Genomic DNA, 23,617 nt, shown 5'->3' on the forward strand with positions numbered 1-23,617 from the left:
GATGGGGAGCTCCAGCTCACTCCAGACCTCTCCCTCTCTAGACAAACACCATGGAGGGACCCAGAAAAACAGTGCCCTTTCCTGTTGACCAGACCCGAGTTTAAATTGTTGCCCAAGCTCCTTAAACTCTGGGGACTCCACTATCACATCTACAAAAAGGAAATAAACCTCTCAGGGTTGCGGGGAGGATAAAGTAGAAAACGTGAATGCTTTACAAAATGACACAGAAGTTAGCCATTATCTTCATCTGATGCCTCACTGTTCTTTCCCAAGCATTAGAAAGAGCCCACTCTGCTGCCTACTCACATTTACCCTGTGGTGGCCTAGGGGAAGGGCTCAAGAAAAGACAATAAGGCTCACCCTTCTGTGTTTACAATCTGTCTAGTCCTCGGCCTCGGCTTCCTCACTTTTTCTGGACTTGAGCGCTAAGGTTAAGAACCAAACGCTTGCAGTCATTCATTCAACCACAAATATTTACTGAGCACCTACTGTATGTCAGTCACTATGTCAATCACGCTAAGCACCATGTGAGCTTCAATTTTCTTATCGGCAAAATGAAAATTATGCTTCTCAATAACGAAACAATGAGCATCTTGGGCGGGACAATTCTTTGTGCAAGTCTTTCCCCTGACCTCTAAACGACAGGGACTCTACCTTGTAATCGGTACAATCCAATGACGCCTCCACACATTTCCAAAGGGGCCCTAAAGGCCATTTTCACCCTGGGTGGAGAATCCCCGGGCTACCCTCTACGATTTCAGGAGCCAGGAAAAGTAGGGAAGCCCTGTAACTGGTAGATTTGGGATGATGTCGAGTCCCAAGATGAGCAGGATATGGACCATGCTTCCGGGGAACTGAGCCTCACAGTGGCCGCAGGGTGACGTCAACATCCTTGGGGCTCTTGGTTCTGGCTCCTAAGTCAGAACTCCTACTCCCTATATGCAGCCAAGATACAACCCAGGAATTTCAGGTTTCCGTTCCCAGCCGAGCCTGGGATCCTGGAAAGGAAAGAATGGCGATGCTCTAGTCACCCAAGCCCTCGGGATGCTAAGGGTTAACGCAGGTGGCCGCGCAGAATCCGCCAGCGCCGCTAGAGGGACCTTCCGTCGCAGCAAAGCCAGGCAGCTTCACAGTCACGTGGGAACGAGGGCGGGACTAAGCGCGGAGCCCACCAATAGGCTGTGCTGTCTGTGGGCGTGATAGCCAATAGGAGCAGGGAAAGGGGTCCCGGGATTACGAAGAAACGGCGGCCGGTAAGGGGCTACTGGGACATGGGGCTTCTGACCATTCTGAAGAAGATGAAGCAGAAAGAGCGGGAGCTGCGACTGCTCATGCTGTATCCTCCCCGATGCCGGAGCCGCGAGGGTAGCAGGGGGCCCCCGCCGGGTGGGCGGTGCCAGGCGCCCCCTACCGGCTGCGGGATGTGCTGCCGGCCGGCCCATACCAACTGCCCTTTGTGCGTCACGCTCGTGGGCCCTACCAAAGCTTTTGGCGGGTGGCCGGGAGGAGGCCGTACCACCGGCTCGGGGCGCGGGGGGGTCGGGAGGCTTCGTTCCTAAGGCCAAAGGTGTGGGCGTAAAGGCGCAGCGGCCGGACCAGATGTCCCAGTGTAGGGGGAGGTGGGGCCCGGAGGTGACTCGAACGTTACCACCCGTCGGTCTGGCCCGAGCGTGGGGCCGCTGTCCTCTCGGGCCCTGGGCGCCTCCTCTCCCTGTCGGAAGGTGCCCGGCGTCGGCCCCGCCCTCAAGGTCGGAATCCCGGGGGCGTGTGGGCCCCGCCCTTCACTCCTGGGAGAAGTGGGTGTGCAGTCCGCGGGTTGTTCAGCCCGTGGGTCCAACCGTGCGTCTCCTTACTGCTTCACGGCCAGTCGGTGTCCCAGCGGCTGACGGCTTGCAGGCCCGAGGGCCCCGCTGACCTTCTGAGTCTCGTTAGCAGTCATCTGCACTCGTTCGCCCTCCTCTGTGCCAGGCCCGGGGGCACCCCTAGAAGAGAGAAGACATTTCTGTGCGCAGATAACTTAAAATGTACATCATGTCTGTTTTGAAGAACTCTGAGAAAGGCACAGAGAATTCACTCATGCAGTAAACATTTATTGAGCGCCTACTGTGTGCTAGGCACTGTCCTGGGGGCTGGGGTAAAACAGCAAAACAAAAAAACCCGAACTTCACGGACATTCTAAGTAATGCTGAGGGGAGAAAGACCTTAACAAAATGAGTAAAATGCATAGCATGAACGGAGAATAATGCAGCTTAAATAAGGTGGTCAAAGAAGGCCACACTGAGAAAATAACAGTTGAATAAAGACAGGGAGGTGAGGGATGAACCATGTAGATACCTGGGGAAAATTATTTAAACAAAGGGAGCAGCAAGTGTAAGGGTCTCCAAGGAGGAACTTAGCTGGTGTGTTCAAAGGACTGTCAAGGAGGTCAGATGGAAGAGCCACCTCACGTGGGACCTTTTGGTTCTGGACTTTTCCTTGTTTTTCTTCTTTTAATTTATTTAATTTTCATTTTATATTGGAGTATAGTTGATTTACAATATTGTGTTTGTTGCAGGTGTACAGCAGAGTGACTCAGTTATACGTTTACATATGTCCATTCTTTTTCAGATTCTTTTCCCATAAAGGTTATTACAGAATACTGAGTAGTGTTCCCTGTGCCATACAGTCGGGGACTTTTCCTTAAATGAGAAGTGCAGAGAGGAGGTGAGATCTGAGACTAGTTAGGCCACTGCAAGTAACACAGGTGAGATACTATGGGAGCTTGGATCACGATGGAAGCAGTGAGGTAATGGAAGTTGAGGGACGTCTTGATAGTAGGCCAGTAGGAATTGCTGCTGGATTGGACATGAGTGTGAGAAGGAGTGTAAAGTCAAGTGTGACTCCTAGGTTTCTGGCCTGAGCAATTAGAAGAATGAGGAGCCACTTGCTGAGAGGTAGAAGGGTGTGGGGAACACATTCCGGGGGGAGGATGAGAGCTCAGCTTGCGCCATGTGAGATGCCTCTGAGACAACCTAGAAACGTCATCTAGGCAGCTGGATATAGGGACCAACGTCCAGGGGAGCAGCTGGGTGGGACGTGTGAATTTGGGAGTCATCAGCATAAAGATGGTATTTGAAGCCGTGATCCTGGATGAGATCACTGAGGGAGGGAGTGTGGACAGGGAAGAGAACCTAGGCTGCTCAGATCTAGAGGTCAGGGAGATGAGGAGGAAGGACCAGGTAGGCCAGGGGAGACCCAGGCAAGGGCGTGGCCCGGAGTGGGGGGCGGGGCTGGGCTCTGTCAGCGCTGCTCATTGAGCAGGGGGAAGAAGGCTGAGGACTGCCCAGCCAGCTGAGAACAACATGGCGTCTCTAAGGACTGACCTTGGCCAGAGCAGTTTCGGGGAAGCAGTGGGAGCAAAAGTCTAACGGTTTCCAGAAAGAGAAGGAGGATAGAAATTGGAGAGGGTGAGTATGGACAACAGTTCTGAGATTTGCTATAAAGGGAAGGAAATAAAGGAAAAAGTCAGGGGGAGAGGGATCAAGAGAGGGTGTTGGGGCTTCCCTGGTGGCGCAGTGGTTGAGAGTCCGCCTGCCGATGCAGGGGACACGGGTTCGTACCCCGGTCCGGGAAGATCCCACATGCCGCGCAAAAAAAAAAAAAAAAAGAGAGAGGGTGTTGTTTGCTTCTTGTCAGCTGACGGGAAGCATCCAGTGGAGAAGGAAGCATGGATGCTGGAGCTGCGGCGGGTGAGGGGGGACGATCAGCCGCCAATTATCAGGGACTACGGTGGGGTCTCCGGAGAGGTCCTCCCGCCCGCTCCCAGCTGCAGGCCCCCTTAAGTGTTCGAAGGAAAGAGGAGGGTGGTTCTCTCCTGCTGCTGAACTTACCCATTTGTGTGCATGCTCAGCAGCAAAGGGTTTGGAATATTCGAAAAGCAGAAAAGGCAAGGGTGGCTGCCCCCACATACTTTGTTTTGTTATTCCCTCTGCCTAGAACGCTCTTCCCCCAGTCCTTCAAAAAGCTGGCTTCTTGCAGTTTGGGCCTCAGCTCGAGACGGTCAGAGAGGCCTTCCCTGGTGCTGAGCTAAAGGAGGCTCCTCGATGGCCCTCTCCGAAAGCCTCTTCACTGCGCTGACACTCACCGGGATCTGACAGCGCCTTCCTTCTCACTTGTGTGCCCCGTGCCACTGTCCCGCCCTAGACTGTAAGCTGCACAAGGTGGGGACTGTGGCTCCAGGCCGCCCGCAGCACCAGAGGTGTTCTGGCTCAGAGCAGGCCGCCAGTATATGTCGTGGGATGAATTAAGGAGCCTCTGGTCAGAAGATGATAAGGTATTTCTTGACACTTTCACATGTATCGTGTGGGTCTGGCATGTATTCAACTTATTTTGATATGTGGTGGGAAATGATTTGTCCCCCAAGAGAGGGGCACTGTGACGATGTCACCAGGCTGCAGAGCATGGGGACTTCTCCTTAACCTGGCACACCCCAGTGGCCTGGACAATGCTGGCAAAACAACCATCCTCAAGAAGTTCAATGGGGAAGACATCGACACCATCTCCCCGACGCTGGGCTTCAACATCAAGACCCTGGAGCACCGAGGGTGAGCGGGGTCCCCGAGGGGGGGCCCGCCCAGAGCAGGGCAGGGAGGGCAGGCGAGGGGCCAGGCTGACCTCCAGCCACCCCCTCCCTGTCCAGATTCAAGCTGAACATCTGGGATGTGGGCGGCCAGAAGTCCCTGCGGTCCTACTGGCGGAACTACTTTGAGAGCACCGACGGCCTCATCTGGGTGGTGGACAGCGCCGACCGCCAGCGCATGCAGGACTGCCAGCGGGAGCTCCAGAACCTGTTGGTGGAGGAGGTGGGCAGGAGGCCTGGCTGAGCAGGGGAAGCGGGGCTTTCCCCCGTGTCCGGGCCCCAATACTTTGTGAGCATATGTGGATGTGTGCACGCCTTCCTCAGCAGATTCCCTGAGGGGGCCGTGAACCCAGAGGGACACCTCAGGTGGGGTCTGTTCCTTCACTGAGCCCTCACCACGTGTCCAGCACCCTTGTGGAGGCAGAGACAACCTGTACACCTGGTCTAGGGAGGCCCACGGTGCCTTGAGCAGGACACTCTGTGGATGGAGACATTAGTTTACATCCCTGCGATGTCACTGCTTCACCACCCTGAGCTTCAGTTTCTGCACCTTGAATTGGGCTTCAGGGAGGATGACTTGAGGCCAGTGTGTGAAGCTTTGGGAAGCAGTGGAACCTGGCTCAGCAGTCGGACTCTTCGCTGTGTGACCTCAGGCAAGGCACTTAACTTCTCTGAATCTCCACTGCCTCATCTCTCAGATGGGCATTATAATTATGGTGATCTTAAAATTTATTGTCTGGGCCAAAATGCTCTTCTTTAAATAAAATTTTAGATCTACAGAAAAGTTACAATGATAGTAAAAAGATACCCCATATACCTTTCACCTCGCTTCTCTTAATGTGAACATCTTACAGAACTGCCATACAAATGGCAAAACTAAGAACTTAACATTGGTAAGTTACTATTAACTGAACTCCAGGTTTTATTTGGATTTCACCAGTTTTTCCACTAATGTCCTTTCTCTGTTCCAGGGTTTGAGCCAGGTTACTACACTTCATTTAGTTGAAAACCAGGACACTTTTGAGAGTAAAAGAGAGCTGTTAATAATTATGGAGGGACAACTGGCATAAACAGGGGTGTCGAGCAGGTCCAGTGAGACCCTGGCTGTTGAATGCTCAGCCCTGGGCTGGCATGTCATGGCCCTTTTTAAGGGCCAGATCCACCATCCACATGGAGGAACTCCCAGTCACAAACACATATATGGAAATAACTGGAATCACAGGCAGAGAGTGAGGCCTGTCAGGGTAGTGGGACAGTTAGAGGGCTACATGAACTTGGAAGAGGGAAAGGTCATTTCCAACAGACCCCATAGCCTCTGGGACAGTCGCATTCCTTGTGCATGTCAGGTCATCAGATCGGAGCAGTCTAGAACTGGGGAGCATCTTACCCATCACCCCCTCCCCATTTATGGAAGAGGAATGTGAGGCATGGAGGAGAGAAGTGCCCACTGGGCTGGTGATTGGGCTGGAACCAGGGTCTCAGCCCAGCCCAGGGCTCCCTCCACCCCATAAATGGCTGGGCACGAAGGCCGTCTCCACACTACCCACCCCGCTTGTGCCTTCGCAACTACCGCGGGACCTTGCCCTGAGCTTCCAGGTTGATCTCTGACCCCAGGTGCTCTGGGTGATTCGTGCAGGGGCCAGGCTGCCCTCTGAGCCTGCACCCCCTTGACCCCCTCGTTTCTCTTCCCCAGCGCCTGGCTGGAGCGACCCTCCTCATCTTTGCCAACAAGCAGGACCTGCCCGGAGCACTGTCCTCTAATGATATCCGTGAGGTGAGTCCAGGCCTTGACGCAGGCTCACGGAGGAAAAGGGGCACGCATTTCTTTGTTAATTTATTTAAAAAACATTTATTAGCCCCTCCTGTGTGGCTGGACCTATTTGGGATACTGGAGATTCAGTGATTAATAGGATATAGTTGTGCCCCACAGCCTGGGGGAAGGCAGACCTGCAAATAGATTATTCCACAGGATAACAGTAGCCAACAAGCAGTGGGTGCTTTCTATGTGCCAGGCCCTTTGCATAGGTTAACTCATTCAATTCTCAAAGCAACCTCATGAGGTAGGAACTCTTATAATCATTCTACAGAGGGTGAAGCAGGCTTAGAGAGGTTAGGTAACTCACCCAAGGTCACACAGCCAGTAAGCAGAGAAGCCAGGATTTAAACACAGGCCTGTGTAACCCCAGGTTGCATCTTAACTCCTATTCTAGGGCTTGAACACCAGAATGAGAAAGAGTGGGGTTAGAATCTAGGTTCTGCCACTTACTAGCTGTGTGACCTTACACAGGTTGCTTAACCTCTCTGAGGTTTCCTCCTCAGTAAAATGGCCAACACATCCCTGGCTTATGGGGCTGTTGTAGGGCCCATAGCACAATGTTGGAAGCCCTTGTTGCCATCTTATTACTAAGGGGTAGTACTGGCGTGGCGGTGTACAGAGAGCCTGGGTGCCCTGGGGCCCTGACATCTTCACCAGGGGTCAAGGGAGGCTTCCCAAAGCAGGCCCTTGAGGGAGGCATGCATTTCCCCTGGGCCAGCAGAGGGCAGGGGCTGAGGGTGGGCAGGGCCTGTGGTTACTGGGGCCCACCATCACCTTCTACCCTCCCAGGCCCTGGAGCTGGACTCCATCCGTAGCCACCACTGGTGCATCCAGGGCTGCAGCGCTGTCACTGGGGAAAACCTGCTGCCCGGCATCGACTGGCTCCTGGATGACATCTCCAGCCGCATCTTCATGGCTGACTGAGGCGCTCCCAGCAGGCCCTCACCAGGCACCATCCGTGGGGGGATGGGAGTCAGCCAGGCCAGCTAACACCCCCTGCCCACCCTGTAACCTGCTGCTACTGCTGCTGACTGCTGCGCTGTGGCCAGCCGGTTCCCATGGCAGGAGGGCTGCCGCCCTGGCTGTCACCCTGGCTCCTGACCTGGCCTGCTTGCAGCTGCTGTACCAAGAGGAGAGGGCTGGGGCTGGGAGGGCCTGCCTCTGCTGCTACCGAGGCTGTGAGCCTTGCCATTCGCTCAGCTGTGAGAATAAATTGTTCCTCGCTCCCATTCCTGGCTGAGTCATTTGTTGATTCAACAGCTCTAGAGACTGCCTAGAACCCACAGTCCAGTGGGGGACAGAAAGGAACAGATGATTTCAGTCAGAGGGTTAACTGTCGCTGTGTCAAAGGGATGGCAAAGAATTATAGAAGCACAGGACAGCGCTGTGTAATTGCATTTGGAAGGGTCCAGGTGGACTTCCCAGAGGTGGTGACATGAAAGCTGAGAGTTGGGACTTCCCTGGGTGGCGCAGTGGTTAAGACTCCACGCTCCCAATGCAGGGGGCCTGGGTTCTATCCTTGGTCCAGGAACTAGATCCCACGTGCATGCTGCAACTAAGGAGCCTGTGAGCCGCAACTAAGGAGACTGCCTGCTGCAACTAAGGAGCCCCCCGGTTGCAACTAAGACATGACGCAACCAAATTAATTAATTAATTTTTTAAAAAAGCTGAGAGTGAAGGATGAGTAGAAGTTTTCTGGTGAGAGGATGGGAGGAAAGTTTACTAGAGCAACTGCTACCATCAGGGGGTATGAATTAGAAAAAGGAATGCACCGCCACATCAGGGCTCGCAGCTTATTGACTGCAACGTGGGCTGAATTTCAGCTCCCAACTTCCCACTGCAGCCAGGAACCCATGTGCAGTAGACAACCTGCACAGCCCTGTGAGGCAGCATTGGTTCAAGTAGAGATAATTACAGGAAGAAAAAAAGAAAGCAGAGCAAGGGCTCTTGGGAAGCACAGAGGGGTAAGGTCTCCGGTGAAGGATGTGGACATCAAGCCAGGTTAGCTCACCAAGAGCGGAGCTGGGAAGGGGCCTTCCCTGAAGGCTAAAGGGCACTCTCTGAAGCTGGGAAAGAATGGGAACTGGTGCGGGGCGGGGATGCCAGGGCCTCCATCCAGGTGGCAAGATAGACGGATGTTTTCACAGGGCCCTCTGCTGTGGTCCTACCAGCGGGGCCTTACTCTGTAGGGTTCGGTTTGAAGCAGTCTCACTTGCCGTCACATTGAAGAACAGCCCCAAGCAGGACAGACTCTTAGTGTCCCCATCTGTATAAGAACTGAGCCTCCAGAAGTTTACGGGACTTACTCAAAGCCACCCAGCTAGGAAGCAGGGGAGCTGGGATTTGGACCCAGCATGCTTAGCCACTACACCCTACTAACCTGTTTTCTTTTTCTTTTTTTTTTTTAATTCGGGTATAGTTGCTTTTCAATGTTGTGTTAGTTTCTGCTGTACAGCAAAGTGAGTCAGCTGTATGTATACACATATCCCCTCTTTCTTGGATTTCCTTCCCATGTAGGTCACAGAGCATTGAGGAGAGTTCCCTGTGCTATGCAGCAGGTTCTCAGTAGTTAATCTATTTTATACATATTAGTGTATATATGTCAGTCGCAATCTTCCAATTCATCCCCACCCTTTTCCCCCTTGTGTCCATACGTTTGTTCTCTATGTCTGGGTCTCTATTTCTGCCTTGCAAACTGGTTCATCTGTACCATTTCTCTAGATTCCACATATATGCGTTAATATATGATACTTGTTTTTCTCTTTCTGACTTACTTCACTCTGTATGACAGTCTTGAGGTCCATCCATGTCTCTACAAATGACTCAATTTCATTCCTTTTTATGGCTGAGTAATAGTCCATTGTATTCTGGCTTTGTTTCTCTGCTTGAAATTCAAGTGCCAGATAGAGGGAACCTAATGTGTTTATGAGGGAAGGTCAGTTTTCCCAAGGGAAAGGCGAGGAAGAGATACTGACTTACTCGTAGACTGCCACTGGGATCCCTCGTGGAAGAAGGGAAATGGATGTTGGGTGGACAACCTTAGAACATAAACTGTCCTTCAGTGTAGAAATTTAGAACCTCTTGCCCTGTCCTCTGTGCAAGACTGGCACTGTGGTCCCCAAGGTTCCATCCCTGCGGTGAGTGGACACCCAGTCTCCAGAGCCAAACCCTGGCTCTGCCACTCACTGATTGACGCTGAGCAAGTTGCTTAACCTGTCGGTGCCTCAGTTTCCCCATTTGGGTTAAAGATAGTGTCACCTACCTCCTAGGGTTGGGAGGAGGACCAAATGGGTGGGTTCCTTGTGTGTCATAAGCACTGTATGTCAGCTATAATTATCATTATTTGAACCAGTAGGATCCAATCAATGTGAACTCAGCCACCCACTGATCTGGGTTGACTCACTCATCTGGGCAAGGGAAGGGAGGGAATGATGGGCAAGAAGGGAACTTGGAGCCACAGCCCTGCTGAGAGAACTCTGAAGACCAGGAGCGGATGTCTAAAGGGGTCTCCAGAGGAGCCCTGGTGTGGGCTGTGGGAGGGGACACCACTCCATCCCAAACACCTCCTGCATGTACTCCCCTCTTTGCATGCTCCCAGGAGTCTGATTTGAGAGTTTGCTTTGTGTTTCTTTCTGCAGTTACAGCGCCCCCTCATCTGAGGTCCAGTAACAAGAGTAGCCATGAGCGCTTCACCCATGGTACTGCATTCAAGCTTCGAAACCTGGTGGTGGTGGTGTTACCAAAAGCTCGGCCTCTCTGTACACCAGTGCCGAACCAAATCCCGGAGACAGAGTTTTGGGTGAAGTAGAAAAGGATAGCTTTATTGCTTTGCCAGGCAAAGGGGAACACATCGGTCTTCTGTCTCGAAAAACTATGTGCCCCGACCCCAGAGGATTTGATGGAGGGTTTTAAAACAGTGGTTCAAAGGTGGGGTCTCTGGGCTTCCCCGGTGGCGCCATGGTTAAGAATCCGCCTGCCAATGCAGGGGGCATGGGTTCGAGCCCTGGCCCGGGCAGATCCCACATGCCGCAGAGCAACTAAGCCCGTGTGCCACAACTACTGAAGCCTGTGCCCCGTGCTCTGCAGTAAGAGAAGCCACTGCAATGAGAAGCCCGCGCACAGCAACAAAGACCCAATGCAGCCAAAAATAAAAAATAAAATAAATTTAACAACAACAAAAAAGAAAAGGTGGGGTCTCTGACAAGATAAGGGCGTAAGCAGGCTAATCTCAGGTGGTCATCTCAATCTGGGTGAGCTTCTCTGGTCCCTTTAATCTCGCCTCAGGTGGTTTCTTGGCTGCTCCTCCCTTGATGAGCAACTGTTCAAATCCGCCCTTTGGAACTCAGGAAAGGTCATGGAGGCTGGAGTCTTGCCTAAAAGAAATGGTGGACAAAAGGAGGCCTCTGTGCCCAGGCCCCACTCGGTTTCAGCAGTATCAGTCAGGGTCCTGGATGGTTTGCCCAGACACAGATTACTGTCTTTAGCAGAAAAAGCCTCTCTCGGAAGGATACTGGGAACTCATGGCATCTCGATGGAGGTCGGACATCCAGGCTTAGAAAACAGAGTGCTCCAAAGGCTGGGCAGCCAAACCCACAGCCAGCACTGTACTCAAGGAACAACTTAGTCCCCTTGCCAGGCACTGTGCCCTCTGTCCCTCACTCAAGATTCAAGGCTTCAGGAGGGAATCCCCCACCCCCACTTGGGACCTGGAGCAAGGAAAGGGGCGGGCATCTTCGGATTCTGGACTAAGAGGCTGGAGGGCTGCACATACTAGCGAACTACCTCTAAAGATCTGGTGCTATGGTGCTAACAGAAAGAGGCAGGGGTGAACGCTGGACAGACCAACAAAGGAAAAAGAAATATCCACTGCAGTAGATTCTATTATAAACATCCCCATTCTAGAGATGACAAACTGAGGCTCGAATAGTTAAGGGAATCTTTTGCAGCTAGTAAGACATGTGACTTCAGAACCCATGACGCCATTGTGCTTCTCTGGAGTTCTTTTTGCTCCCCCCACCTTTCCAGAAAACGTGAATTTAGTGAATCCTCGGGAAGGAGACAGGGAAATGACTTGGCAATTTCTGGCACATACTGAACACAATAAAAGTTGGGTGGATGGATGAAAGAAGGGAATTGGGAAGCAAAGGAGAAGTCATTTGGAGATATGTGATGAGGGTTTACGATCGCATGGAGTGGGCTTATCTCTAAGCAGACCTGAGTTGATCCAACCTCCCCAATCCTTATTCTCAAATCACTTAGTTCCTGCTTTACCAACAACCGAGGACTTTTTAGACGCTCCCTTGGCCAAGCGCCCTGGCCGAGAATTGCACTGTCACTTGCGACCAGCTCCCTGGGCCCGAGGACGAAGGGCGCAGGCCCGGGAGAGGCTGTGGCTGGCGGAGACTGACCTGGAGGGTCAGGGGCGGGGGCGGCGTGGAGGAGGCGGAGGCCGGCGGTCAGCTCTGCTCCAGCTCGATTGCCATGTCCCGCCAGGCGAAGGACGACTTCCTGCGGCACTACACAGTCTCGGACCCCCGGACCCACCCAAAGGGCTACACAGAGTACAAAGTGACGGCTCAGGTGAAGTGGGGCCCAGCGGGGACTTTGCCCTTTTAACAAGGGGGGGCCGTGTTTTACGTTAAGGCAAGACGCTGCTGTAAGCTCCCATGTTAGACGACAGATATGGATTTCCCCTTTAAGGGGAGGTGCCGGTAGGGCCTTCGTTTACTTCTTTAGCCATCAAGGGGCGGGGCCATAGGAGGGCGGTGCCTTTTTAAAAGGGCGTGACAGCCGTTCCCAGACTGAGGTGTGGGTGACCACGCGCAACGCGTGACATCTATCTGTCAGGCTGTGAATTTCTTTTAAGTTAACATGAAAACTCTGGCTCAACTCAAATACTGGTTAGTTCTCCAATCTCTTGGAATAAGTTTTATCTATTGGTTTGTTTGATATTTATATAAAAGCCCTTTAAGGAGTTGAATTACTTTTAATTTTTAAAAAAATAATGCTTTGTGTATGACTAAAAATTCATACAGGTCAAAAGAAATTAAGGAGTAAGCCTCTTCACACAGCAGGAAGTCAATAGATAAAGACTGAAGTTGATGTATGAAGCAGTAACAACGTTATAAACATATATAAAGACGGAGGAAATCATGAAAAGAATTAAAAACAAACAGTATAACAATATCTGTAGAATGATATACAAGAACTGCCTAGGGAAGATTTTTCACTGTAAAATTTTTGTACTTTTACAATTTTGAAGTAGGCAAATATTAAACTGGTGCATTAATGACTATTAAAGTGGAGCAAAAATGTAGAGACTTCCAAAGTGATTTAGAAATTTATTTATTTTTATTTTTGGCTGCGTTGGGTCTTTGTTGCTGTGCGCGGGCTTTCTCCAGTTGTGGTGAGCAGGGGTTACTCTTCGTTGCTGTGCGCGGGCTTCTCATTGTGGTGGCTTCTCTTGTTGCAGAGCACGGGCTCTAGGTGCACAGGCTTCAGTAGTTGTGGCGCACGGACTTAGTTGCTCCGTGGCATGTGGGATCTATCCGGGCCAGGGATCGAACCCGTGGCCCCTGCATTGGCAGGCGGATTCTTAACCACTGTGCCACCAGGGAAGTCCTCCTCAATGTTTTTTAAATATAGTTTCTTTTATCCAAAATATTTTAGGCAAGTCTGTTGTGAAAAGCAAAGTCCAGGGTTTCATTGCTAGCAGTCCCTCCACAGGTCATGTCCCCTCTCTGAGCCTCTACTTCCTCATCTTTTAAATGGGCATGTGAATCATGTCTGCCTCCCTGGGGTCTAGGATAATGAACAGATGTTTTGAAAACTGTCAAAGTTACTTCAAACTGTAGGATTTTTTTTTTATTATTATTATGAACGTAACATAATGAAAATGGAGTCTTTTTTTCCACCTAAGACACCAGTCTGCTCTTTCTGGGTCACAACCCCAGTGAGGGTTTCATCTGTGTCTGGGAGTGTTCACACACACAGGCTTCCTCCTTTGAGGGAGAAGTGGCTCCTGGGACAGAACCTCATTCTTTAGAGAACTTGGGGTTCTTTGTTTTCAGAAGAAGATGCAGGGACTTGGCCCTTTGAAGGACCTGAGATAAAAGTTGGGCTGAGAATGGAGTCCTCTAGATGGACCTTTAGGGACCTGGGGCCCTTTACTGGAGTGCTTGCACTTACACCTAGACAAACAGAAAAAACAAAGAAACTATAAGGGGCTAAAAATAACTGTATGCCTGCAAAGCCTAGGCAGTTATGAACAATAAGATACAAAAAGACCACAAACCAGTTGCCACTTCTGAGGTGCCTGGAGCAGAAGCAGGGTACTGCGCATGGTCCCCGCACACAGCACCACCAAGGGGGTGGGCAGACCACCTAAGCCGCCCCTCCAGCCCAACCCACAGATCTGCCCCTGCCCTCACCCCATTTAAGGAAACAGTCAACCCTCCTTGGAGACAGCGGATAAGGGCACATGTTACTTGTTTTCCATGCCAAACCAGTAAAGCCTTAGGTCCCAATGAAGCCGTGCCTGAATTTCTCAGCTGGCCTCATCAATTTCTGTTCATTAAAGAGTCCAAGGACCGGTAACAATTTGACAGATGAAGAAACTAAGGTGCATGGTAGAAAAACTGCTAAAAGTTACACTCAAAGCCTTAAAGCCAGGACACCTTGATACCACTGGCCAAAGCGCTCTGCCCCTTTGAAGGTGGCTAGGAGGTGGCCCCGATTTTACAGGGTGATGGGGTGTCTGCGATGTCAATCTCTGGTCTCACTGGTTCTTAACTTTCTTCCTCAGTTCATCTCAAAGAGGGACCCGGAGGATGTCAAAGAGGTGAGCCTCCTGGGAGGAAGGGACCATTTCGTAATTCCAGATCTGGAAACAGTAAAGGGACGGGGGTAACTCTGCCAGGAGACCAGCCCCCCTTCCTCGCTGGCCCTGGGAGGAGGGGGTGCTGTGCCCTAATGCACACACAGCGTGGGGCCAGGCTGGGGGTGGGGAAGGCCACTTCCTACTGTTGTTCAGCCCTGTCGAGTCACGTGTCCCTCTTAGGTGGTGGTCTGGAAGCGGTACAGTGACTTTCGAAAGCTGCATGGAGACCTGGCCTATACCCACCGCAACCTCTTCCGCCGCCTGGAGGAGTTCCCTGCCTTCCCCCGCGCCCAGGTGTTTGGTGAGTCTTGATCCCAGCTTTCAGGCCAAAGATGGAGAGGGCATTGAGCAAAGGGGACCCCTGCTGGTGAGGGCTGGATAGAGGGACCCAGAAACTCCTGGCAAAGACGTGTTTCAGACAGCTGGAAGGGCCCTTAGAGATGGCCTCATTTGACAGATGGGGAAATTGCTCTCCCCTTATTGTGTGTTGAGCCCTTTAACATTCCTGTTCTCATTAGCCCCATTTTCAAGATGAGGAAACTGAGGCTCAGGGAGATGAAGGGGCTTGACCTGTAAGTGGCAGGACCTGAACTCCAAGCCACAAGCCAGTGTTTCCTCTAGACCTGTGCTTGTCCAGAAATAGCAGCCACGGACCACCTGTGGTTGAGGAGCCCCAGAGACGTGGCTAATCTGAACTGAGATGTGCTGTCTGATCGAATACACACTGAGAAAAGAATGTAAACTATCTCAGTAATTTACATATTGATTACATGTTCAAATGAGAATATTTTGGATATACTGGGTTAAATAGAGTGTATAATTAAAATTAACCTGTTTCTTTTTACTTTTGTAAAATGTGGCTTCTCGGGAATTCCCTGGTGGTCCAGTGGGTAGGACTTGGCACTTACACTGCTGTGGTCCCGGGTTTGAGCCCTGCTCGGGGAACTAAGATCCCACAAGCTGGTGCAGCACGGCCAAAAAAAAGATAAAAGGTGGCTTCTAGAAAATCGTAAATTATACGTGAGGCTCATATTCCTTGTTACGTGTATCTCTAGACTCAGAGGACATGTTCTTTTGTAGCAAGGTGAAAGCTCGTTCCTGGTAGATTATGCCAGGTAATGCGAAGTACAGCAGGTTCCCCACCCTGACAGCATGATAACTAGCCCAGAGTTAAATAACCCTACATGATACCTAGACCAGAACAGTGAAACTGTAAAAATGGGGCTACTTGCTGTGTGACCTTGGGTGAGTCAGCTCCCCTAAGTCTTACTTTCCTCCCTAATACATCAAAACCACCTGTAATTATCTGTTGCCTGTTGGTTGCCTGCTTCCCCCTGTCTAGGATGTGATATGCATGAGGGCAGAGACCTTGCTTTTCTCTCATTCACCTTCTGAACCTAGCACATAGTAGGTGTTCAACAAACATCTGGTAAATGGATGAATAGGGAGGTTGGTCCCTCCTTGCAAGACCCTCACCCCAGGCAGAGCCAAGGAAGATTCCTAGGAGAATGGGGAGGGGGGCAGTGGGCTCCTCAGAACCAGGAAAAGTGGCCTGGGGGCCAGAAGCCCTTGTGGGTCACTGTTCTCTCCCTGCCCCTTGTCCTGGCGGGTGCAGGCCGGTTTGAAGCCTCGGTGATCGAGGAGCGGCGAAAGGGGGCCGAGGACTTGCTTCGCTTTACTGTGCACATCCCCGCACTCAACAACAGCCCCCAACTCAAGGAGTTCTTCCGGGTATGTGTACCTGCTCTTCCCCCGTCCTCCGCACCTGGGAAGCTTACCTGCCCACCAGGGTGCACCCTGTGACTCCCCGTGGCTGGTCTTTCTCTCCTGAAGGGTGGGGAGGTGACACGGCCCTCCGAGATGTCCAGAGACGTGCATATCCTGCCACCCCCTCTGATCCCCACACCGCCCCCTGACGAACCCCGGGTGCAGCCTCATGAGCCCTGGTTGCCCCAGCCGCTCCCTGCAGAGAGGAGGGGCCTCGAGGAGTTGGAGGTGCCAGGTACATGGGGTGGGAGAAGGAGCCAGGGCTGGAGGGCCCAGAGCATGTGTATATGGGGGGTGGGGACCACTCCCTCCTCAGTGAAAAGCCTGGGGTGTTTCCCAGCTCCTCTACCACCATCCTGCTGAGGAACTCTGCACAGGTCATTTTCCCTCCCTGGGCTTTAGCTTCTTAATCTGTAAAATGGGCACAGACCCTAAGAACGGGCTTATGTATGCCTGTGGTTGCTGAAAGGATACAGTGAGAGGGTAATTACATTTTGAAAGCTGGGAAATAATAAAAGCAGGCATGTCCCCAATGATCTATTCCTCAGTGGACCCCCTGCCATCCAGCCCTGCCCAGGAGGCCCTGGATCTCCTCTTTAACTGTGGGAGCACCGAGGAGGCGTCCAGTTCCCCCGGCCGAGGCCCCCTCACCGAGGCTGAGCTTGCCCTCTTTGACCCCTTCTCCAAGGAAGGTAACAAGTTGGGACAAGTGAGGGGTGGGGCGAGGGCGGTAGCTGGGCAGGAGGTCCTTAGGGGCAGGGAGGCAGAGGCGGGCACAGCCAGTGGCTGGCCTCGCCTTGCCCGTGTAAATCTGAGAAAGGCGGCCCCTGTGGGCGAAAGGCAGCCTTGGTGAGAATTAGAAGCAGTGACCTTCCCCCATGCTGGCGAGCTGGACGGTCCTGTACAGTGAGCAACTACGGAGGAAGTGAGCCACTTCCCACCATGGCATCTTCTCCCTGAGAAAGCTGTGGAACCAGCAGGATGTCACCGTGCCCCGGGAGGATTTCAGTTCCTTTGCTGGAAGCCCGAGGTGGGGTTTCCTGGCTAGCTTGGGGTCTGGCTGTAGATCTTCTGCCAAGAGGCCCTGTTGGTCAAGGGAGGGGAGGTCTGGGTTCAGAGGACAGCAGAGGAGGCCCCTGGAGCAGCCACTGACATGTGACGGCACCAGAGATGGAAGGCCCCCCATGGAGGCCCTGGTCCTGAGCTCCTTGTCAGATCAGGGACTTGACCATCCCAGGCTCTGAGACACGGGGTCTTTCCGTTTTAAAATTCTCCAAGTTTATGCTGTTACTGAAACTGGGGTATTGAAGTGGCTGACTGCACTTCCGGATCATCACGCAGCAGTTTCATTCTGGATTCCGCAGCAGTCTTTTTAAGCCCATTTTTTGGCTTCCCTTGGTGACCTCTTGGGTAGGCCCTTAGCTTTCTGAGGTCCGATCCAAATCAGGACCTCAGTCTCCCATCCACTTTTCTCCCATCCACGTCCCCGCCAGCTCAGGCCTGACTGCCCTTGGCCATGGTGACAAGGGTGTGAGGACTGTCCTTTTACTCTTCTTGTTCTTCTTATCCCCCTGCCCCGCTCCCAGGGCTGGGGAAGGGAAAGAAGGGACTGGAGGGGAAAGGCAAGAGTGGTGTCACCATGGCTGATGAACCGGCCACAGGTGGGCGGGCATCCAGATACTCTGCCTTGCCCCAGCCAAACCCCCTGGGGTACCCAGTGCCCAGATGCTTGGGCAGGAGCCTGTCAAGACTCCTCAAAGGCAGCTCCCATGAGACATTCCCTTGGCCCACGGACAAACTCCTAAACCCTTGCCCACACCAGGCCTGGAAGTGCACTTCACTCAGATGCTGCCTTCTACCCTTGCCCCTCTTTGTGGGCACCTCCAGCCAGCCTTTCACCGTCGGAATTCTCCAGGCGAGGAGCCGGCGCTCGTCTCTCTCTTTTCAGCACATACACCAGGCTCTTGAACTCAAGTACTAGGGCATCCCAAGAACTCTTCCGTCTTCTGCTCCATTAGCAACACAGGGAGGGCTGTAGTCCAACTGGGAAGTGAGATGTCACCTCCCCTTCCTGTAAGAGGCCCCTGGTCTCCACATGGGGTCCCTTGGATAGGGTTGGAGAGAGGCCCACCCTTCCCTCTCCAGGCCGGTGGTGTGCAGCGGTGGTTCCCAGTCCTGCACCTTCCCTTCAAAGGCCCTTTCATCAAAGATTCACCAAATCTCTAGCCTTCTTTTGTGTAAGCTATGGAGGGCATCTTTAACCATCTCTTTGCCAGTCCTAGAGGATATGAGAGCCCTTCTGTCTGGAATGTGCGAATACCTACCACCCCCTGTCTTCACATTTGGGGGCCTCAACTGAAATTGTAAAACCTTAAAAAAGCCTTGAGATTTTCTGGATCCATTATCCTAAGATTACAAGGCTTGGAGCATTTCTGCCCTTGACCTGGCATAGTTGGTCTAGCATCCTTCAGTTAAACTTTATGGAGGAAATTCTTGGATTTATAGGTCAAGCGTAGTCAGGACGGAAGTAGAACCAGTGACCCAGAGCTTGCAAGCTAATGTTAATGTGTACCTAAAGAAAGAATTAGGCTACACTGTACATCTGAAACTTATATAATATTGTAAATCAATTATACCTCAAAAGAAAGAAAGAAAGGAGGAAAGAAAGAAAGAAAAAGAAAGAAGGAAAGGGAAACAATGAATTAGGGAAATAAGGGTGTTTTCACCAAAGTACACGAACTCCACCAATCAAATAGATCATGGCTAGTGTGCTATGTACAAGTGGCTTTTGGATTGCTCAGGCACTGAAGAACCCAGGACAGGTTGGTGGGCAAGAGAGGTCTGGGGATGGACAGCAGGCCCTGGGAATAGAAGGTCCAGTCTGGCTTGAGTCCTCCATATCTGATTGCAGAAGGTGTAGGCCCCAGTCCTACCCACATGGGTGAGCTGGCAGCATTGGAGGCAGAATCTGAAAGACTGGACCAGGAACCCTGGGAGCCAGGAGGGCAGGCGGAGGAAGAGGACGAGGAAGGAGGGCCCGCCCCTGCCTATCTGAGCGAAGCCACAGAGCTCATCACCCAGGCCCTACGGGATGAGAAGGCAGGCGCCTACCCTGCAGCTTTGCAGGGTTACCGGGATGGTGTGCACATCCTGCTTCAGGGAGTTTCTGGTGAGCGGGACTGGAGGGCGGAGGGTCAGGCCTGGGGTACTGGCTGGTGCAGTGAAGAGAGAGGAAAGTAAAAAACAAGTCAAGGATCAGAATTGCTCCTCACTGGCCAATTGTATAACCTTGGGTGGCCTCAGTTTTATTTGTAAAATGGGGAGAATATATCTGCCTCCCAGGGAGCAGGGAAAGACACATGGTGATGCTCTGAACTGTAAGGGGCTAGACCAGGGGTTCTGAACCCAGGTATCTCTGCTGAGCCATTCTGTCTTCACAGGTGACCCATCACCTGCCCGCCGGGAGGGTGTGAAGAAGAAGGCGGCTGAGTACCTGAAGCGGGCAGAGGAAATCTTGCACCTGCATCTGTCCCAGCTCCCACCCTGAGACGGGAGAGGACCCTTTCCCAGGACTCTAGCTCCAGCACTGCCAGCCACCCTCTTCTCCTCTCCCTGGTGCCTGGCCTGATCTTCTGGTCTTGTAACTCCAGAGGCCATTTCTGTGTGTAACTGGACCAAGAATGAGACAAAGAATGAATTCTCAGCTCCCTGACCACACCTGCCACCTTGGAATCAGGGACTCACAAGTCTGATCCTGCCTATCTCTATCTTGATATGTGAGCAGCAGCTCTGGTCCCTAGGCTCTTTGTTTATCCATCTAGAACCGGGGTCTGCAGGCTATGTCCCACACCCAAATATGGCCCACTGCCTTTTTTTGTAAGGCCCAGAAGCCAGAAGAGTTTTTACTTTTTTTTAATAGTTGAAAAAATTCAAAAGAATAATATTCTGTGGCAGGTGAAAATTACATGAAATGTAAGTATCTAAAAAAATAAAAGTTTATTGGAACACAACCAGGCTTGTTTGTTTACGTGTTGTCTATGGTTGCTTTTTCACTACACCAGCAGAGTTGAATAGTTGCAGAGTTGACTGGTTACGACCTGTAAATCCCAGAACATTTACTGTTCTGGCCCTTTGCAGAAAAAGTTTGCTGACCCCTGATCTAGAAAATAGGGATTAGAGTCTCCAGGGAAACATTAGAGAATGACAGCAAGGCCCCTTGAGCCAGGTTATTGGGTGAAGAGGAACCAAAGAGGGTGCACGCACTCCGGGCCCGTGGTTCAAAGCCAAACCGTGATGATTCAGAGGGCTGGAGCCTGGGAAGGCGTGGCCCCACTCCTGCCCCGCCTCTCCTACAAAGCGATTGGTTGCGGAAGGGACTACAAACCGGAGCATCATGGGAGTGGCCCAGACCGCCGAGGTGCATGATGGGCGGGCTTTAGCTGGGCCTGAGCGTGAGGAACAGTGTTGACCCTGAACTACAACGCAGAGCATCTCGGGAGGCCTGCTCGAAGATCTGTGGGAAGCCACAGGACTCGGTGAGAGAACTGCGAAGCCAAACGGACGGCGGGGATGCTTAGACCAGGGCGGGGAGGCGGGCCCGTCGGGGTCGGCCCCGCCCCGCCTCCCCTGAGCCTCCGCCGGCCTTGGCGTGCTCTTCCGCAGGATGGGGCGAGTGGCCGCACCTGTCCACGGGATGCTGAGCGCCCATCTTTCCCCCCCAGCCCACCCATGCCCGGCTACGAGCTGCCCGTGGGCACGTGCGTGGACATGTGTCCGGCCGCTGAGCGCGCCCAGCGCGAAAAGGAGCGTCGCCTGCACCGCTTCGAGGTGGCGCCGGGGTGTCGCGGGCACAGGCCCCGAGCCGACCCGCAGCGCGCAGTGAAGGAGTACAGCCGGCCGGCCGCCGGGAAGATCCGGCCCCCACCGAGTCAGCTGCGTCCGCCGTCCGTGCTGCTGGCCACCGTGCGCTACCTGGCCAGCGAGGTGGTGGAGCGCACCGACGCGTCCCGCGCAGAGGTAGCCAGCTTCGTGGCGGACCGGTTGCGCGCCGTGCGGCTGGACCTGGCCCTGCAGGGCGCGGGCGACGTCGAGGCGGCGTTGGTGCTGGAAGCGGCGCTGGCAGTGCTGCTGGCAGTGGTGGCGCGGCTCGGACCCAGCACAGCGCACGGGCCAGCGGACCCGATGTTGCTGCAGGCCCAGGTGCAGGAGGGCTTTGGTTCTCTGCGGCGCTGCTATGCGCTGGGCGCCGGGCCCTACCCCCGGCAGGCCACCTTCCAGGGCCTCTTTCTGCTCTATAACCTAGGTGAGTCGGGGTCCCCACGATAGAACAAGGGGCAGGCGGCCCTTCGTGAGGACAGTGGAGGCCGGGAAAGGAAGGAGAAGCTTTAAAACCTCACCAGAAGCTCCCTCTCCATCCCTGCCTCCTAAATGTGTGTCTCAGCCAATGCACAAGATGTACCGGCTCCTACTTGGACCTTCTGGCCTGTCTCTTCCCATCTTTGGGTCTCAGTTTTCTCGTTACAAAAGTGGAGGGGATGGGGTTAGAATGGGACAGTTGACCTAGATAGTGTTTTGTTTGTTTGTTTGTTTTTGTTTTTGTTTTTGCGGTACGCGGGCCTCTCACTGTTGTGGCCTCTCCCGTTGCGGAGCACAGGCTCCGGATGCGCAGGCTCAGCGGCCACGGCTCACGGGCCCAGCCGCTCCGCGGCATGTGGGATCTTCCCGGACCGGGGCATGAACCCGCGTCCCCTGCATCGGCAGGCGGACTCCCAACCGCTGCGCCACCAGGGAAGCCCTAGATAGTGGTTTTCAACCTTTTTTTTAAACCTCCAGTTCAGTCAGTGTTACAAAGCAGCCAAGAACACATATGCTAACAAATGTATCTGAAACAGAAGGTTCAAGACTAGATCTTTTCTATGGATGGATGGTGCATTTTAATAAATTCTTTTTAATTGTAATAAAATGCTGTTGACTTCACAACCACTAATGGGTCAGAAGCCTCAGTTTACAAAAAGTGACCCAAGTTTCCAGTGTCGTGATTCTTGGAAGGGGAGCAGAGGCAGAATTTGAAAAAATAATTGCCTCATCAGGCGGACAGAGGAGGATGTGGCAGAAGCAACTCCCAAATCTTGGGGCAGCTACGGCAGTGGAGAAAGGGCTGGGTTGGAAGTCAGAAAACTCAAGATTTGGTTGGGTCAAGTTCTACTACGTACAAACTCTAAGGCCGTCTGAGGCAAGTCATTAAATTATCTGGGCCTGTTTCCTTCCTCTGTAGACACTGCCTCACTTTATTATGAGGACCCAGACTATTTGAAGGGGTTCTCGAACCTCTGGCAACAAATTCTGATGTGGCTTAGGAAGAGGCCAAGGGGGAAAGGGGGAGGGAGGGTGGGCTTGGCCTGGGGGAGGGGCGTGGCCAGACTGGGAGGTGGGGGTGGGGTGGGGAGTGAGGTAGGGTGATGAGCTCTGAGGAGGGCGCGGAGGTGGCGTGGCTGAAGACCCGAGCAGGTGGGAGGGGAGATAGGGGGAGACCTAAGGGGATGGCACGGGAGGTGGGCCTGCTCCAGAAGGAATCAGCGTCCTCATTTGGGCTTCCCGCCCTCACAGGCTCGGTGGAGGCCCTTCATGAGATTCTGAAGCTGCCCACTGCCCTGCGTTCCTGCCCAGCCCTGCGCACTGCCCTGGCAGTCGACTCTGCCTTCCGCGAAGGCAACACTGCACGCCTGTTTCGCCTGCTCCGGACCCTGCCCTACCTGCAGAGTTGCGCCGTGCAGTGCCATGTGGGCCGTGCCCGCCGGGGAGCCCTGGCCCGCCTCGCTCGTGCCCTGAGCACCCCCAAAGGCCAGACCTTGCCCCTGGGCTTCATGGTCCACCTACTGGCCCTGGATGGGCCCAAGGAGGCACAGGACCTGTGCCAGGCCCATGGACTGCCCTTAGATGGACAGGAGAGAGTTGTGTTCCTGAGGGGTCACTACACTGAGGAGGGGCTGCCACCTGCCGGGACCTGCCAAGTACTGGTGGGGAACAAGCTTGGAGGGCGCACCCTGGAAGAGGTGGTCACGGCAGAGGAGGAAGATGAGGCTGTAGACACACCCAAGTCTGCGGCATGAGGAGGGCTGTGCAGTCTCCCAGAGCCCCAGGAGTGGGGCTGAAGCGCTCAGGTTTTTTTTCATGATTCCCACACAGTAAAAGGAACTCGTTGGGCATCCCTGGTGGCGCAGCGGTTAAGAATCCACCTGCCAACGCAGGGGACACGGGTTCGAGCCCTGGTGAGGGAAGATCCCACATGCCGCGGAGCAACTAATCCCGTGCGCCACAACTACTGAGCCTGCGCTCTAGAGCCCGTGAGCCACAACTACTGAAGCCCGTGCGCCTAGAGCCCATGCTTCACAGCAAGAGAAGCCCCGGCAATGAGAAGCCCGTGCACCGCAGTGAAGAGTAGCTCCACTCACCGCAACCAGAGAAAGCCTGCGCACAGCAACGAAGACCCAACGCAGCCAAATATAAATAAATAAAATAAGTCTAAAAATAAATAAGT

General features: G+C 53.1%; 3 protein-coding genes across 9 annotated transcripts; all 3 read left to right on the forward strand.

Annotated features, from left to right (window-relative positions):
• The first annotated feature begins 1,178 nt into the window (after positions 1–1,178).
• On the forward strand, positions 1,179–7,663 carry ARL2 (ARF like GTPase 2). Of its 3 annotated transcripts, XM_073809143.1 has the most exons (6): positions 2,091–3,446; positions 3,976–4,312; positions 4,403–4,583; positions 4,679–4,841; positions 6,312–6,392; positions 7,224–7,663. In XM_073809143.1, the coding sequence occupies exons 3-6, from the start codon at positions 4,420–4,422 to the stop codon at positions 7,356–7,358; spliced, it is 543 nt and encodes a 180-aa protein (XP_073665244.1). In that variant the 5' UTR covers positions 2,091–3,446; positions 3,976–4,312; positions 4,403–4,419; the 3' UTR covers positions 7,359–7,663. The 3 variants fall into 3 exon arrangements, with proteins under 3 accessions (XP_019802620.1, XP_073665244.1, XP_073665243.1); XM_019947061.3 differs by lacking the exons at positions 2,091–3,446; positions 3,976–4,312 and adding an exon at positions 1,179–1,336 and having other exon boundaries at positions 4,473–4,583; XM_073809142.1 differs by having other exon boundaries at positions 2,091–4,312.
• A 138-nt stretch (positions 7,664–7,801) lies between these two features.
• On the forward strand, positions 7,802–20,090 carry SNX15 (sorting nexin 15). Of its 5 annotated transcripts, none has more exons than XM_073809140.1 (8): positions 7,802–10,132; positions 14,239–14,274; positions 14,494–14,614; positions 15,929–16,044; positions 16,147–16,315; positions 16,602–16,772; positions 18,992–19,249; positions 19,521–20,090. In XM_073809140.1, exons 1-8 carry the CDS (start codon positions 10,115–10,117, stop codon positions 19,625–19,627), a joined length of 996 nt encoding a protein of 331 aa, XP_073665241.1. In that variant the 5' UTR covers positions 7,802–10,114; the 3' UTR covers positions 19,628–20,090. The 5 variants fall into 5 exon arrangements, with proteins under 5 accessions (XP_073665241.1, XP_019802608.1, XP_004329782.1 ...); XM_019947049.3 differs by lacking the exon at positions 7,802–10,132 and adding an exon at positions 11,882–12,014; XM_004329734.4 differs by lacking the exon at positions 7,802–10,132 and adding an exon at positions 11,882–12,014 and having other exon boundaries at positions 16,629–16,772.
• A 389-nt stretch (positions 20,091–20,479) lies between these two features.
• Positions 20,480–23,480, forward strand: SAC3D1 (SAC3 domain containing 1). The gene is made up of 3 exons (XM_033861013.2): positions 20,480–20,615; positions 20,802–21,382; positions 22,687–23,480. The coding sequence occupies exons 2-3, from the start codon at positions 20,809–20,811 to the stop codon at positions 23,187–23,189; spliced, it is 1,077 nt and encodes a 358-aa protein (XP_033716904.1). The 5' UTR covers positions 20,480–20,615; positions 20,802–20,808; the 3' UTR covers positions 23,190–23,480.
• The last annotated feature ends 137 nt before the right edge of the window (positions 23,481–23,617 follow it).

This window comes from Tursiops truncatus, chromosome 8 (assembly GCF_011762595.2).
Source record: "Tursiops truncatus isolate mTurTru1 chromosome 8, mTurTru1.mat.Y, whole genome shotgun sequence".
NCBI classification, from domain to species: domain Eukaryota; kingdom Metazoa; phylum Chordata; class Mammalia; order Artiodactyla; family Delphinidae; genus Tursiops; species Tursiops truncatus.